The sequence below is a fragment of the Lissotriton vulgaris genome, chromosome 5, assembly GCF_964263255.1.
Source record: "Lissotriton vulgaris chromosome 5, aLisVul1.2, whole genome shotgun sequence".
Lineage (NCBI taxonomy): Eukaryota > Metazoa > Chordata > Amphibia > Caudata > Salamandridae > Lissotriton > Lissotriton vulgaris.
Window position 1 is genome coordinate 778,421,668 of NC_141693.1, and position 16,308 is coordinate 778,437,975.

Consider the following 16,308-nt stretch of genomic DNA (forward strand, 5'->3'; position numbering starts at 1 on the left):
CAAATGGAGCCTTACTTCGAGAATCATTGTACCCGTTTACTGGTGGACCCAAACTCAGCCCGAAGTAAACTTCCTTGGCACAGGACACACTGAGAAGCAAGGTAGAGCAATTCGAAATCTTGCTTTGGGTGTTAGAAACCTCAAACTGTGCAAAGAACAGAGTAACGTGTAATAAAGAGCCAAGTGTTTTTACGGTTAAGAAGAATTAAAACACGTATTTACAAACAAGTATACTAAACGTAAAATAACCAGGTCACTGGGACCTGGTGTGGCTTAGCGCCAATCGCGTCTGATCCCGTCTCTCTGCCGGGTACGGAGACAACATGTGTGGATTCCAAAGCTATTGGGGACGAATATCATTTTTAACACCAGGCTTCGGTATTGGATAGAGAGCTGCTCTTGTGGGTGCCATCGAGGACTGCTGGAAGGCGCCAAATGAAGCTGATTTACCACCGCAACTCCGCTGTCCGCAGCGATGAAGTAAATCAAAATGGCGGATGATGTTAAATACCACTACTCCCACATAGAAGGCACAGAGACAAACTAGATTTCCCTCCTGTGTACCGGGCTTTGGAGCATTTCAGCGGCCTCAACCTCTGTCAAGGTACACTTGCCTCTATTGACATACTAAAGGATGTTTGCTTTGCGGAGATCTTTAATTAAAGAGGCCTGACCCTAAGATGGCGGCCGTCTGAAGTGTACGGGAAACGTGGTGCCTGCTCCTGCGAAGCTGAGGTGCTAACAACTGGCGATTTTGACAACTACCATTCTGAAAGCTGTGTGTGTGAGCTTTAAGGAAGTTTTCCCACGAATCAGACCTCATCAACACAATGATCTTTATCTGAGAGGGCCTGACCTTAAGATGGCGCAGTGATTTACTTGTCGGCAAAATCGATAGGCAATACAGCGATCTGTAATTTGCTACAACACAGACTTAATTTCACTGCCCCTGAACTCGCCTGCCTGGGCCAATTGAGAGGTATGGGTGCGACAAGGGAGAGGCCCGCAAATTTGCCCTGCGGTTTCCCTAGCATCCGGACCCATTGTGGGGACCGTGCCCGCGGCCTGGAAGTACACGGACACTGGCTGTGCACTGCTCCACTGCACGACGAACACCTCTTAAAAGGCTGCTTGACACGCTGCTGCTCCCCATGATAACACCTGCAGCCCGGTGCATGGATTCCAAGGGTCTCAGAGCTGGGTTTCCAGTGCCGCTAGTCCTCACCGACCGAACATAGAACAGCACACACCCAGTGCCTCACAGAAGCGTCTTGTAATCCCAGATCACAGCTGCTGCCTGAGAATGCTACACTGGACCCCCTACAGCCGCCTCTCTGAGATCAGGGTCCTGATGTTTCTTCCACGATTTTTGGCACTGTGTTTTTCAACCAACTAAGAACTGGTGGCAACTAGAACTGGCCACTAAGCCATGGAGACTAAAGGACTCAACGTGCCCGACTCTAAGATAGCTACAAAAACCACACTCCTTCTCTTACCTTACCCATCCTCGCCAGAGCCTACCACCTGTTTTTGGTTTCTAGCCTTCTGATCCCCTCCTGATCCTCACTCTTCTCTGGCGGAGCCCTAAACGCATACATGGTCGCTTCCCGATGGAGTTGCGCAGACAGCTATAGGGGAGACTGGCCATGACACACCGCAATGGCCATCACCTACCCAGCCGGATCACGGGCATTTGTCTCTTTTTTCCCGCTGCTGACGGACATTTGTCTCGTTTTCTCCACCCATCAGGACCTTACGCTGCTTACTTCCCAAGACAGTCGAGACCCAGCTACTTTTGTCTGCTTCCCGGTGGAGCTACCTCGCTGGCTAAAGGGGAGATGGACTTTGGACCCCTCCTTGACCATCACCTACCCAGCCAGACTTTGGGCAAATGCTCCCACGTCTCTCCTGACCTTATCTCCCCACCTCTCCCTTTCCCCACCCTTCACCCCTCTCTGTTCCTACTCTTTCCATCCTCTGTCCTTTGCCCTCACCTGCACCTACCCTTTGTCCCCACCCTGTTTTTCTGTGAACTTCTTCCCTCGCCACTTGAGACCGAGCTATTTTGTCTGATGCCCGATGGAGCTACCTGGTTTAGCTATGGGGGAGATGGGCCGTGGATTCCCTCCTTGGTCGTCACCTACCCAGTCGGTCTTTAGACAGACTTCCTTTCGTCTCTCCTGTTGTCCCTTCCCTTATCCCCCCTTTCTCACCTCCCCTTCCCCCCAACTACTTTTCTCTCTCCTTGCTCTCCTCTCCTAATGTATTGCTTATTTTTGATGTAATGTGTAATTATTGATCTTGTTCTGTTACATTGTTGAAACTCATGTAAAGCACTCTGATACCTTTGGGTTTAGCCAGCACTATATACAACTCTTTAAATAAATAAATACAAATTTAAAAGTGACAACCACACCTCTATAGACCCCGCTCAACTAGATAACTGTTTAAAAAGGATTTAATAGATCGAATAAAATAATGCCTTTTCCTATGGTGTGGGTCATGGTTTTTGAAATGGGATGCTCCCACCCTATTGTACTAGTTACGGGATTACACCATGCAGAGCCCCTTCCTACTGTACTTGATAAATGACCTGAATTACAAATATTTGTTATGAGAAATGTAACTATTTAAAAAGCCTGCTGCTCTGTCAAATGCTTCTAAAGAAGACAGAGGAAAGGGTCAGAAGTAAAGCTCCTTCCCCACCACTGCTTTTGTGTGATTATATGAGCTCTGGTTACAGTCAAATGTGTTAACTACAACTAAAACCCATTAAGTATTAAAAAAAAAATCTACTGTTGTTCTACACTATTTGGCAATATTGAGCTCCTCCTCACTTAAATGCCACTGTCCGGTTAAATCGTTTTTGTGAGTCATCGGGATGTATTCAGAAAAGATAAACATTAAAAAGCTTAATTTAAGACACAAAAAGATAACGTAAACAAGTTAAATTCTGCAAAATTGGTGAGATGAGTAAGCACGGTCACATTACATTAAATGCATTCTTTTCACAAAATATTGAGAAACAGGATTAAAGAAAGTTACTTACATGTAACAATTAGTTCACCACTATGCACATCAACATTAAAATTGAACACAGAACATCCTGAGTAGAAGACACAGACCACTCCTAAAATAAAGGTAAAAGCAACAACAATAAGATAAAAATACTTAAGTAAATCAACTTGTTCTCTCTAGTTCGTATGTCAAGAGGTGTTCTTAAACAATTGACAGTTCGGTTCTTCTGCTAATGTACCATGGCCTTTTATTTCTGTCTGCCACTCAAGTCCTGGGTAGAAATACCATCTCCTAAGAAACGAGAACTGAGTGACTTATTCTGGAGAAGTGTGGCTCAATGATTAGAGCAGCAGACCCTGATGCAGAGGTCTAGCCCGGGACCAGGGTTCAATTCCCCGCCTCGGCGGGTCTTGGGCTCAAAATTCCACGGACCTGATAATTCTCGCCTCGGTGCCTATTCCAATCATGTAGTCCCACTCTGCAACTCTGGGCAATAGCTTGCTTAGTCTCCACAACGGCCCCCACAACGCTAAGGATGCCTAGCCTCCACCTTGGGGGTGCCCAGGAGTGGACGCCTCAGAGGGAAAGCCAGGATGGGTTCCACAGCGGTATACGTACAAGCGCCTTGAGACCCTTGCAGGTGAGTAGTGCGCTATACAAGTATCAATTTACAATTTTACAATTCTTCCAAAAGGAAGAACCCAGGTTTCAAGAAAAAACATGTCTTGTCAGTTTTCTTGATGCTGAAAAATTCAGAGGCATTCAGAATGAGCAACAAGTGAAGAGAATTCAAACACATCTGTGACAGAAAGGAAAGCACTGAATGGTTCTCTTAAACAAACAGAGATCTGGAAGGAAAAAAATAACGAAGAGGAAAACCTGCATTTGAAATTAGTAACTACCACCCACGGATTACAAAAAGACGACATGGACCCAAATTTAAAGATAAGGTAGAATTAAAAGACCCAGCAAGGTAAATGAGTCTTTCTTCTAGAAACTTCTAAAAGCTGCCTAATGGAAGAAAATTTGAAGGCAAGATATTCTAGAAAAGAAAATTGTATTACCAGGAATGTACTTGTTTTGTAAGTTATTTAACCTTATTTGAAGTGGGAGCTAGTGTATCACTGAAACCTGCAGATGGAGAATGCCATCAACTCGTCTCAATTCACGGATTCAGGAACTGAGAGTTTGGTAGGACTGAAACACCCCTTCACAACATACGATGAAACTTTAGAGTAGGGCAGAGTTGCTGCTAAGGAGGAGTCAACGAGGCCTGGTGTAGCGTTGTAGATCAAGGTCTGCATGGGAGAGCAGCTGAAATTGACAAAACACCACTACATTTAACACAGTGGGTTCCTCTGTCACCACACAGAAGAACATTTCCCAGGGCCACCACCATCCAGAAGGCCACACCAGGACGGCAGGACCTGACCGCAGACATACATACATACATACATACCAACACAGCGACACCGCCATGCAACAATGCGGCAGCACTGGTGTGGCAGAAGTTTTGGGCAAATATAGAAAAAATTGTTTTAGTACACAACTGGTAGAACTGCTTTTCAAACTATGCATGTGTTTTTCAAAAGAGAAAAAATAAAGGAAAGGTCATATGGAAAGCAGACTCTAGAGGGAAAAAAATGCACTGCTGCTTTACAACAGCCAAGGGACTCCAGATGCCGCACACTAGTAAATGTTCCTGTAGCACATATAGACAGCTGACTGAAGGACATAGAATATAAAACAAAACTAATTCCATTCCAATAGTTTTGTCCAGGGGGAGGGACATCTGTAAATATACTTCATGAAGATACTGATGAAGCACCTGTATTACCGACAAGGGACAGTTCCATTTTCATCAAGAGATATTTATAGATGGTCAAATACTGACAAGAATAGTAAGACTTTCCCTCCCCCGAGTAGGCGAGAGCTGTAAAGACAGAAAGCAGAAAATAGAGACCACAATGGCATGAGCAACCAAAACAGCTTTGTAGTGTGAGCAGAGCTGATTTGTGACAAAGAAAAGTTTAACTACCGTTGGGACTTCACCTCCAATTAGAATTTTGTTTTTAAATCAGATCAGTGCAATTGTCTTCAAGCAAACCAAAGAAACCCAAGCTTTCTACTTGGGGATCGCAGAGATATCTTGTCCAAACAAAGTGCTTATTAGTCGATAAGTAGAAAATTAAAACTGGTAAAGGGAGTACTATTAGAACCATCCTCCACTTGACCTGCTGCGAAGCTTCTGCAACCAATGCCATATTTCATAAAAGCCTCTCTGGTTCATTAGTACTTTTTGATTCCGCCAAAGACCCAGACTACTTGTCGACTTCAAAGAAGAGAATTTCTTTAAAACCTATCAACAACTCTTTGAGTATCATTCAAGATATAATAAGAATCTATGTAAGGCTTAGAAAACAAATAGGAAAAAAGGTAGTAGTCCACATGGTTGGCTGATAACCCATCTTTCGGGGTTCTTCAAAAGAAAGGAGACGGCACTGGTAATTCCTAGAGTTGTCCAGACTTGTGGATTAGCACCAGGTCCCTGGATAAAAGAGTGAAAATTGCATGGGGGCCTGGCTTCAAGAGACTCAATTTGTGCTCAAACAACTCAAAGTAACGAAAATCTGTAAAAGTTAATACTGACATTTTAACCCAGCAAGAAAATATGTCCCTACGCCGCACATTCCAAATACTAATGCACATGACACTAAATAGTAATTAAAAAGGCACTGCAGGAGAGTTTACATGGTCTCTAGTGGTATGTTTCAATCGTTTCTGGGGTCAAATAATCTGTACAGCTGTGGCAGTGAACAGTAATGAAATTACAATTTATAAAGCAAACTACTACCCATGGGTGTCTAGGCGCTAGAACCTTTTGGTAGACAGAACAGTAGAGGCAATCATTTAACCAGCATAAGAATAAGGTAGCCAATGAAAAGAAGAGATGAGAACCCTATTAGTTGTTAAACAACCATGTTTTGAGAATCTTACGAAAGGTAAGGAGGTTGTTGAAACATTTTAGCTTACATAGTTTGGCAGTAGCCACTGCAAAACCCCTGCCTCCCCAAGAGGCTCTCCTTACTCTTAGGACTATAGGGAAACCGTATCTATATGTTGTTCAATAAACCAAAAGTTACAGTTATGACCTAAAAAGAAAGACAGTGTCAACTATGCGATTTAGTGCCTGGGTGGGGGGACGGGGCAAATGTGGTTCTCTAATCTTACCTTTTTTTACCCCAATTTCTTAGGTAGCTGTATTTAAACAGATTTGGAATGTCAAGGAATAACATGGGACGCTGCAGCAAAATTAATCCAGGCTTTTCAAATAAGCTCTTATTCTCTAATTCAGTTTAAAAGATCCCTCTCCCTTTTCATGTGCTATTTTACTATGTATACACAGCGCTTACAAGGATGAGAAGTCTGAACTCCTGGGAAGGCCCACAAATCAATTTTTCTCAATCTAACTTTCTCAGAAGCACTTACATTCAGAATCCGTATGTTCTTCACAAGCCCCTCTATGTAGCTTAAACCATACATGAGTTGTACCACAAAAAATAAAGCATTAGACATCTTTCTCTCTTCCATTTAGGAGTATTTAGATCTTACCTTCTCACCATTACCCCGTGTGAGGAGTCCAGCTGTAACACCACATTATACCGTCCACACCTTCCAAGATGCTTCTATTTCATGTTACCGCAGCATGGTAGCATAGTTGCATCAGGGATACATTGCTACATTTGTTAGGTCTTTCAGAAACCAGGGAAGAAGAGCCGAGTATAAACATCATTATCGATTAAATATCAAAGGCTCAAAACGGGGACAGGCATTTTTGTTTTCCAACAAATGGAGTTACTTTTGGGCAGAGTACAGTGCTGGGGAGAAGGCCACAACAGCTTGTCGGTGGCGGTCTCACCACCATCGTTTGCATGTTTTCCGCCCGACATATTATAATGGCGGGCGGAAGGATGGTCGGCAGAAAGCCCGACCGCCACGCATCCAATGGGCTCCTTGAACCCGCCGGTGCGGTGGAGGGCCTCCCATTCCCTTCAATGGTGGCGGTGCTAAACAGGCACGTCATAGGGATTACGATGTCCCTTTCCGCCCGCCTGTTCCTGGCGATTAACCAGCCATGAAAAGGCAGGTGGATAGCTCTTCCACCCTGGCCCTAAGCTGTGGGCACTACAGATCTCTGCACCATGGGACAGGCACCACATGGTGCATGCCGCAGAGTGCAGGGATATGTGCGGTGTCCCTTTTTTGCATTGCAGCGGTGCTGCAGCCATCAGCACCCGCTGCAATGTAAAATATGCAAAAACAACAATTGATGGACGGAATGTTGCACAATGGCAAAACATTCACCCCCAGTCACAGATCTGGGTTTAATCCATCGCTATTTTGCTCACCAAGCCACCCCAGTTCAGACATGGCTATATGCAAATCAGTCTTGACTCTGTGCCTCATGGGAACAGTCCAGCCCATACTGCCAAGCCATGGCTTCCCTGGACCGGAAACAAGCTTCCTAGGACCGGTTTCTGTCATTACAGCCGTCTTCAGCCAGGCTTGCTTGAATCCAGTGCAAAGTGAGCAAAGGGACTCGCGTCCGAGCATACCCTGCAAACCTATGGCGAACAAAGCGGTACAAAAGGGGGTGGTGATGGATGGAGCATCTGAACCAATCAAACACTCCCACCCAGGCAACAGATCTGGGTTTAATCCATCACTGTTCTTTAGCCCACTCTGCCACCCCAGTTCAGACATGGCCATATGCAAATCTGTCTTGACCCTGTGCCTCATGGACACAGTACAGCCCAAACTGCCAAGCTATGTCTTCCCTGGACCGGAATCAAGCATCCTAGGACCAGTTTCTGGCTATCAGCCTTCATCAGCCAGGATAGCTTGATTCCAGTGGCATGGAGAGCACGGGACTAGGGTCAAGAGTGATTTGCATATGGCCAAGTCTGAACTGGGGTGGCTTGGTGAGCAATATAACGATGGATTAAACCCAGATCTGTGACTGGGGGTGAATGTTTTGTCATTGTGCAATATTCCGTCCATCATCTTGTGTGTTTTGCGTTATAAAATATAGCATCCTAATACCTACTGCAGGACCGTCGACAGCCTGTCCGGCGGTCCCATCTGTGACATCCTAATAGGGCCCTTTGTTCCGAAAAGAGCTACGCTGCTTACTTAGATGTAGTGATGTTATTGATGTTCCGCATTTCCCCATCTAGATATATGTGATCTTAAAAAACACATTTACCTCATTGATACAGCAAAACAGCACACTTAATTTCTCTTAGAATCTAAAAAAAACAGTAAGATTTTACCATACCTCTTTTGGGTTTCCCAATGCCTCTCCCAACATCTTCTCAATATTTCTCATGATTGCTACCTTCTGGTGAGCCTTCAGGGGATATTCTATTCTCTTTGGCGTTGGCGCACCCTACAACACAAAACAAGAACATTAGACTGAACCAGTATGAAATGCAAAAATATTCAATAAAGTATTTAGCAATCAATTTCAGTTGTGTACTATCTTGCAATGCGTGTCAATCTATATATATATATATATAAAAATGAAGGTATGTCTGTCTGTTTGTCCTTTATGCATTACTACACCATTCCTCCGATCGGCATGAAACTTTGGGAAGTTGTTGAGTACACTCCCGCGAAGGTTTCTGGCAAAACAAATATAAAATTTGTAAAATATCGGCCCCCTGGCTCCCCAGGGCCCTCATAATCTTTCCAATACTGAACGTTTACAGTTTCCGGTGCAACTCGCTTTTGCAATGACCATCAACAAAGGACAAGGACAATCGCTGCAAGGGTGTGGACTAGATTTGGAGAATCCGTGCTTCTCACATGGACAACTGTATGTGGCCAGCTCACGCGTCGGAAAACATTCAGATTTATTCGTGTACACACCAGACGGAAAAACAAAAAATACTGTGTATCCACAAGCACTCTAATAAATAAACATAATTAAAACACTTTAAAATGTTTTCCATATTAAAATGAATACGTTTCAATAAAAATGACAATGTAAATTAAATGTTATCATAACAAGTTGCCTTAAATTTCCTTTCTTCTGAGATCACAGCAACTCGCGACGGGCAAGCTAGTTTTAGAATACAAGCGAACACTGGTCTTAAATGAATTTAGTGAAATATCTCCAACTAAAACAATTTCTAATGACACTAATTTGCAGTAAACCACAAACAATAGATGAATCATGAAGATGGTTATTGCAGACATAATCAAATGCACATCATAAATACTGAAGTTTATTACACAGATGTAAAATGATAATCAATGTAGAACTGGTGCATCTCTAGTCATTTAACTGTTCATTGCTAGGTACCAATTCCAGACCGACATTCAGTAATGCCCTTTGAAATAGAAACTGCTGCTACTTTAGGTTACAGATTATTCTTTAATTGTTTGCATTGCATTACAGGATTTGTAAGTACTTTGTAAGTACTTCTAACTCCACGAGGTGGCCACAAACTGTTCCGTTTTTCATCGGGTTCCTCTGCACCCTATGGATTTGTAGGTTTGCAAATATTTTGCATATATAATGTCCTATATTGGGGATGTTGTAAAGATGTTGTGAGATTAAACACATGCTTCAAAGATGGTGGTTGTACGTCACTGTGCGTTAAGTGTGGGAATAGACATTCAGGATTACTAGCAAAAGTGATAAACGTGTATTATACCGGGGAACTCAATGTGTTAATTCCTATAATTCTTGCAAATATCTGGTTCCAAAGGATTGACGGTCTAGACAGAGAATGAACTTCCATCAATCTTCAACTTTTTTGATCTGATGCTTAATACATTTCTTTCTTAATATGCTTGTTTGTTGCCCTGTATGTTAAATTACATGATTTGTTCATGAAATTTACCCCAATTTACTTAACCATATAAAATCGCCACAAAACTCCAACAGTGGATAAAAAGAGCTCTTTTACAGCCACATCATCACTGGTTTCAAACTATCCTCTGCCCATATATTTTGGCTCTAACAAAGACTGCTAATAGCCTGAGCATCACAACATACGTTTAGGATAATTGGTGTGTTAGACTTGGCATCCTTGGGGTGGATCCTCCTAACTTTTTGCCACTCGGAATTGGAGGCTTTGTGTGTGGAATATCCTTTGCCTGCCTGCCATACCGGGACAATCTCCTCATCTGCCTTGCTGGACCTTACGCCGATTTGGGGCTAACGTCGGAGTGCGGGACTGCAAGGACCAGTGGTCTCTGCGGCTAATGATCTGCTGCACCTGGGCCCTCTTCCCGCCCCTCCTCCCTGCACTTTAAAACTACTTGCGGCTCCAGCCTTGCGGGTGCCGCTCGTAATTGGAGACTGTGTGTGGAATATCCTTTGCCTGCCTGCCATACCGGGACAATCTCCTTATCTGACTTCCTGGACCTTACGCCGATTTGGGGCTAACGTCGGAGTGCGGGACTGCAAGGACCAGTGGTCTTTGCGGCGAGTGACCTGCCGCACCTGGGCCCTCTTCCAGCCCCTCCTCCTTATAATTACATACGACCATACCCGCGTTCGCGGGCCAAGGGCGGGCCCGTTTATGCCCGCTCAAGGCCGTTCCAGACCGGACCGGGCCCCCCCTCTTTCTCTTGGTTGAGTGGAACTTTATGTACGCTCTTAATAATTGCTTAGTTATTACTATTTGAATTTTGGGTTTTAATCTCGGTTTACTATTATGTCCACACGAGAAAGTAGGAGCAAGGCTGCTGCGGGAGGGACACAGCTAACGGGTACTTTAGACAATTTTATAATAAGGGCCAACTCAGTCATAGACCAAGGAATTAGTTTAATGGAACGCAGAGTGTCCCAGGATCTAGCTTTAGCAAAAAGATCATCTATGGGCCATTTTGCTACCGCTCGGACGCCCGAGCACATAAATAGAGTAAATACCGTAGAGATCCAAGCGGTTGTGCAAGCGGTTGTGCACAGTATACCCAATGCGTTAGACCCAGTCACACATACAGCTTTTAACTGGCTCACAAGCCCCCCCAGGTACTAGATAATACCCCAGAAACTGTTGTGGTTGGTTTCCTGGAAGACACAAACATAAGGCATCTGCGGGAGAGACAGGAGGGGGCTATACCGAAAAGGAAACGACTGAACACAACAGTCCCAGGCGGAAGAAAACCTAAGGTAGCTAAAGCCGGAGGTATCAGTGACATATCTAGTAAACAAGGGGAGGAGCACAAGCAAGGTATACGGATTGGGACTGAACACTTGGAGTTTGATCTACTTAATGAGGGAACAGACCCTGGTAGTGTAGAAGACCCCGTAGGTACAAATGCAGAGATTTACGAGGGTGCAGACAGTCAATTATTAAACAAAATGGGGAAGTTGATTAAAACTATCCTTTCACCCCTGGAAACCAGATTATCGCGAATTGCAAAGCAGCTCCTCTAACTGGATAAATTTACTAGGAACCTGACCAACTCGAGGACAAATAAGCTACCATGTAATAAATCTATAAGCACCGGTTTGGATGGCCAAGTAAACAACAAGCCTCTGCCATCAGCCCAAAAACCAAATCTAAACCCCACAATAGCACCAGGGAAGAAACTCCCAGAAAGACCTTCTGGCCCAAACCAACCCCCCAGGCGGGAACTTATTTCTCCTACTGTTTCAACCACGAATCCTAGAAAGAAACGGTCGGTGGTTTTATCCAGGGGTAGTTTTGCTCTTAATCTGCCACCAGAAGCCAGCCCGTTCGTAGGTGTATTGACCGGGGTCCCGGAACTGGACGACCCTAGCGAGGAACAAGTTTGGTCATTGAAAAATAAAGTAACTCATTGGCTCCACACCAATCGCCCATTACCACTGCATTTGACGAGTAAAATCTTAATGGTTCACAGGGTGTTTTGGGTAGGCTACGACAGAAAAACATCTCACGGGGACTGTGTGGTGGTTAATTTTGAGGACCCACGCACGGTCAACTATATTTGTTCTTGGAGAACATAACAGAGCAGTTATTGAAACTAGATAGCTTTCATATTTTTATCTGTCTGATTGTGGAGGGAACTGGTTTAAGGCTAGACACCAGGTGTGGGGAGGGATTGTAAATAGGGGAACTGAACATGTTGACAGTTGGGGAGGTGCTCCCACTGCTTAACAGGTTCAGTTGCCTAGAAATGGCAGATTGACTGTACTTGACCCGCGAAAACAACATTTGCTTTAATGAGGGACAACGTAAATTATAACCCACTGACACTTATGGCTTAAAAAAAGGAAGTGAAGAAATGGGCTACTACGGTGCTGGTTATTCTATCATGTGTAGCCCATTGCGCACGGGAGGAGAAACTACCTCGTTTCACCAGAGAGCAAGGATGGGGCCAACCGTGCGCAGGGAGGCACAGTTATTGAGGTGGACCAAGTTCAGGACGTCTATGTGGAGTCAGGTGAGTTTGAGGAGTGCTTAGTCCCCGCTCCTTGTGTTAATGACCTGGGTTAGGGAGGAGATACAACCGTTGTTTCAACAGAGAGTAAGGATGTGGCCAACTGCGCGCAGGGAGGCACAGTAGTTGAGGTAGATCAAGCTCTGGCCCCTCGTGATGTTTATGGGGACTTTGATGAGTGTCTAGTCACTGTTCCTTGCGTAAATGGCCTTGTTGCCCCTATCGCGGGAGATCCGACAAGGAGAAAGGACAGAATCTAGGGGAAAAGTTGCCCTGCTATCCTGGAACATAGCAGGACTGTCGAATGAAATTAAGGACTCTGTATTCTTGTCTGCTATAGACAAGTTTACTATAGTTTGTCTTCAGGAATGCTGGGAGCAGTTCAAAATGCATATTAATGGCTCCCGAACCTTTTTCATACCAGCTAAGCAGTCCAGTAGGGGCAGAAATTCAGGAGGTGTTTGTACCTTTATATCCAATACCCTTAACATAACGGTTAAGACACTTAACACGGGGTGGAATTACTATCAGCTACTCTCACTAAAATTAGGAGGAAATCAACACACTACTTTGATCAACTTTTATAACACTATTCCAAGGGCTGAATCAAACAAAGTCTTCGAGGAACTAGCAAATACTATGTATAACATATCTGAATCTGGCCAGGTGGATAATTGTGTCTTATTAACGGACGATTTAAATGTTCATTTATATCCCCACAGCGACTCAGACATATGCGGGTTGGTTAACCTCAAGGGAGACTCTTGCACCCATTTCGAACATACAACGAGTGGGAGTCTATTTAATGACCTAATATTCCGGTGGGATTTGGGATTTGCAAATGAGCTTTGCAGCCCACAGGCTGTTTTACAGCCCACTTTCAATGGCCAGTGACATCGGTCAGTGATTGACTTTACATTGGTCTCTAATAGCCATCAATGCAACGTTCTCGGTTTTAGTGCGGAGGACATCGCAATGAGTGACCATTTTCCGATTACGACCTGGCTAGGGAATACTGCGCAGAGTTTAGCTCTGGAGGCACGGATATTACATGTACGGTCATTGCAGCAAGAAGGGTTAGTTGGGTGGGGTACCTTCCTAAAACTATCCCAGGGGACTGCCTTGTTGTGAATTTTAACAGCCACGATAGCGCATATAGACTGTTCTGGGATGCCTCAGCTTTGTCAAACTATGGTATTAGACCCCTCCCTCTGGGTTATTTTTATCCTCCGGGTGGGATAACAAGATCGCTGGGTAAATTCCCTGTGACTCGTCAAGTGGGGCCTCCATATGCTACCTTACACCCATCTTACCAGCAGCGCTTTAACAGGGTACAACAAAGACCTGCCCGAGGGCAATCAAGTGGGGTGAGAAGTGTTTCCCTTAGCGTAGTTGACCATGTATCACAGGATAGTCTAGGCCCACCTGCCATTAGTCTTACTAACCGTTTCTCCGCCCTGACTCCAATGGAGATGAAAGATTGACTCCCTGATGCTGTCGCTGAGGACAAGGGGTTGCCTAGTTTACAGAGACCATGTTGTAAAACTCTTACTTGGAATGTGGCGGGATTAAGCGCTAAAATTTCTGATCCTATTTGGCAGGGGTTTGTTAAGCAATAAGATAAACTGGCCTTCCAGGAGACCTGGGATACATCGACCAGTTTTTCATTGGACGGTTTCCTCAGTTTCTCTACCCCAGCAGTATCGGGATTAAGAGGAAGAGCTAAAGGGGGTCTGCTTACATTGTTTTCGCTCAACCTGGTTGGGGTTTTCAAAAAAATAGAACCTGCTCCTATGAATACACTAATAATTGAATGGTCCATTTCATACCATCAAAAAATTTTATTCATCACTTTTTATAATTCCAGGGAGGGCTCATTTGGGAACGAGCACCTGATTGCCCTGGCAGATTTTCTGTCAGGCTATAAACATGATTGCACTTCTGTCCCAGAGATGGTTATCCTGGGAGATTTTAATATTCACCCCTGTGAGGGGGATTGTTATAATGATGCACATGGAGGATCACCTGTTTAGGGGATCCCACATTTTGAACATAGCAAGGAGGGTGATGCCAACTCAAATTTATTTTAACCAGGTTTAGGCAATGACGGGGCTAGAGCGCCCACATTTATTGGGAGGGATGCAAACACCGTCATTGACAATTATTTGTATCACCTGGGGTGCTAGCCAAAACGCAGGAGTATATGGTAGTGACTGCAATTTTTAGTGACCAGAACCCGGTCTTACTGGCCGTGGACCTTGAGTGTTTTTTGCATGGAAGGAATTTAGGTGTGGTGGCCCCAAGAGACTTGCCAACTATGGAGCAGGGCAGGAGGGTAAAGTGGGAGAAGATCATCCCAGAAACGTTTTTTAAGACACTTGCACAGGAAACCGAGGCTAATATGGCCGTTTGCCTTGATCCCACTTCGCCAGGGGCTGATGTTGTGGTTGCCTATGCTGAGATATGCTCACGGATTTCTAAGAACTTGGAGTCTAGGAATGGCTCACATTGTGAGAAGATATATAAATGGTTCAATAAAGAGTGCTCACTCGCCCATAGCGCCTTACTTAAAGCACTAAAACACAGACCCAGGGACAAGTTACTTGTGGCGAACCTGCATAAGGAATATAAATTGGCACTTGCGAAACACAAGAAACAAATTAAGGAAGAAGCCTGGGATAATCTGCAATCTGCAGATGTGTTGAGGGATAGCAAAACATTTTGGGCCATTATCAACCAGTCATTTTTCACTGAGGATGGGAAATCGGATATGGACTGTGTAATTGTAGATGAGAGTTGGCTTAAGCATTTCAAACATCTATGAAACCGAGTTAGGGGTCTTAACTTCCTCAGACGCAGCTGCACCTCGAAATACCACGTCCATTAAGTTTAATACCTCTGAAGTGGAAAAGGCGATAAAAGATACAAGTAAACATAAGGCCCCTGGACCCGATGGGGTCCCTGCAGACCTCTACCCACAATTCTGGTCTAAAATACTAACCAACGTCTTTAACGCAATACCCACCGCAGGCTTCCCATCCTTTTGGTCAACCTCCATTATTGTCCCGATTTTTAAGAAGGGGAACAGAGGGGACCCCGCTTGCTACAGGCCAATCTCCCTGCTGAACTCTGCCGTCAAGATCTTAGGCTGGTCATTTTACAAAGACTTGGGGATTGGCTTGAGGGGAGTGGGGTTCTCTCTGATCTCCAGTACGGCTTTAGAGCACACAGGGGGACCATGGATCAATGCTTAAACTTTCACTTTATTATTAGCAAGTACACAGTGGTGAAGCAGGGGCTTCTATATTTGGGCTTTATGGATCTATCTTCTGCATTTGATTTGGTTAATCGTTCTAAATTATGGCTTATTTTGCGGGATATGGGTCTGGACACCACTTTGGTTAATTTCTTACATGATCTTCATCAGAACTTGTCGGCTTCTGTTAGGGTAGCAAGGGATGGCAGGTGTACTGAGCAATCTAGATCAGGAAGAGGGGTCAGACAAGGCTGCATTCTGGCCCCTCTCCTATTCACGCTCTATATTTACTCTTTGGGTAAATCCCTAGACCTGGCCACCCTGGACGTCCCGCGTATGGGAGGGTCAGCTATTCCGGTCCTCCTGTACGCAGACGATGCCGTCCTACTTGCACATACAGGTACGGGATTACAAAGACTGCTAGATCACTTTGGCTTCCTTATGGAAGCCCTGGATTTAAAAATCAATACCTCGAAAACCCACGTAATGGTGACCGGTCTACGCAGGAAAACTATGAATATCAAAACCTTTAGATGTAATGGAACACCAATTTCCAGGGTACCCTTTTGTTACTTAGGCGTTATATTTGA

General features: G+C 44.5%; 1 protein-coding gene across 3 annotated transcripts in view; it reads right to left on the reverse strand.

Annotated features, from left to right (window-relative positions):
• The window catches only part of HIF1AN (hypoxia inducible factor 1 subunit alpha inhibitor), a 170,364-nt gene that overhangs the window by 11,268 nt on the left and 142,788 nt on the right, over positions 1–16,308 (reverse strand). For all 3 annotated transcript variants that reach the window (XR_015295931.1, XM_086922245.1, XM_086922246.1), the window contains exon 7: positions 8,357–8,467. Coding sequence is in view for 2 of the 3 variants with exons in the window: in XM_086922245.1 (XP_086778371.1) it covers positions 8,357–8,467 (111 nt within the window). In the remaining variant the exon portion in view is untranslated. The remainder of the gene's footprint in view (positions 1–8,356; positions 8,468–16,308) is intronic.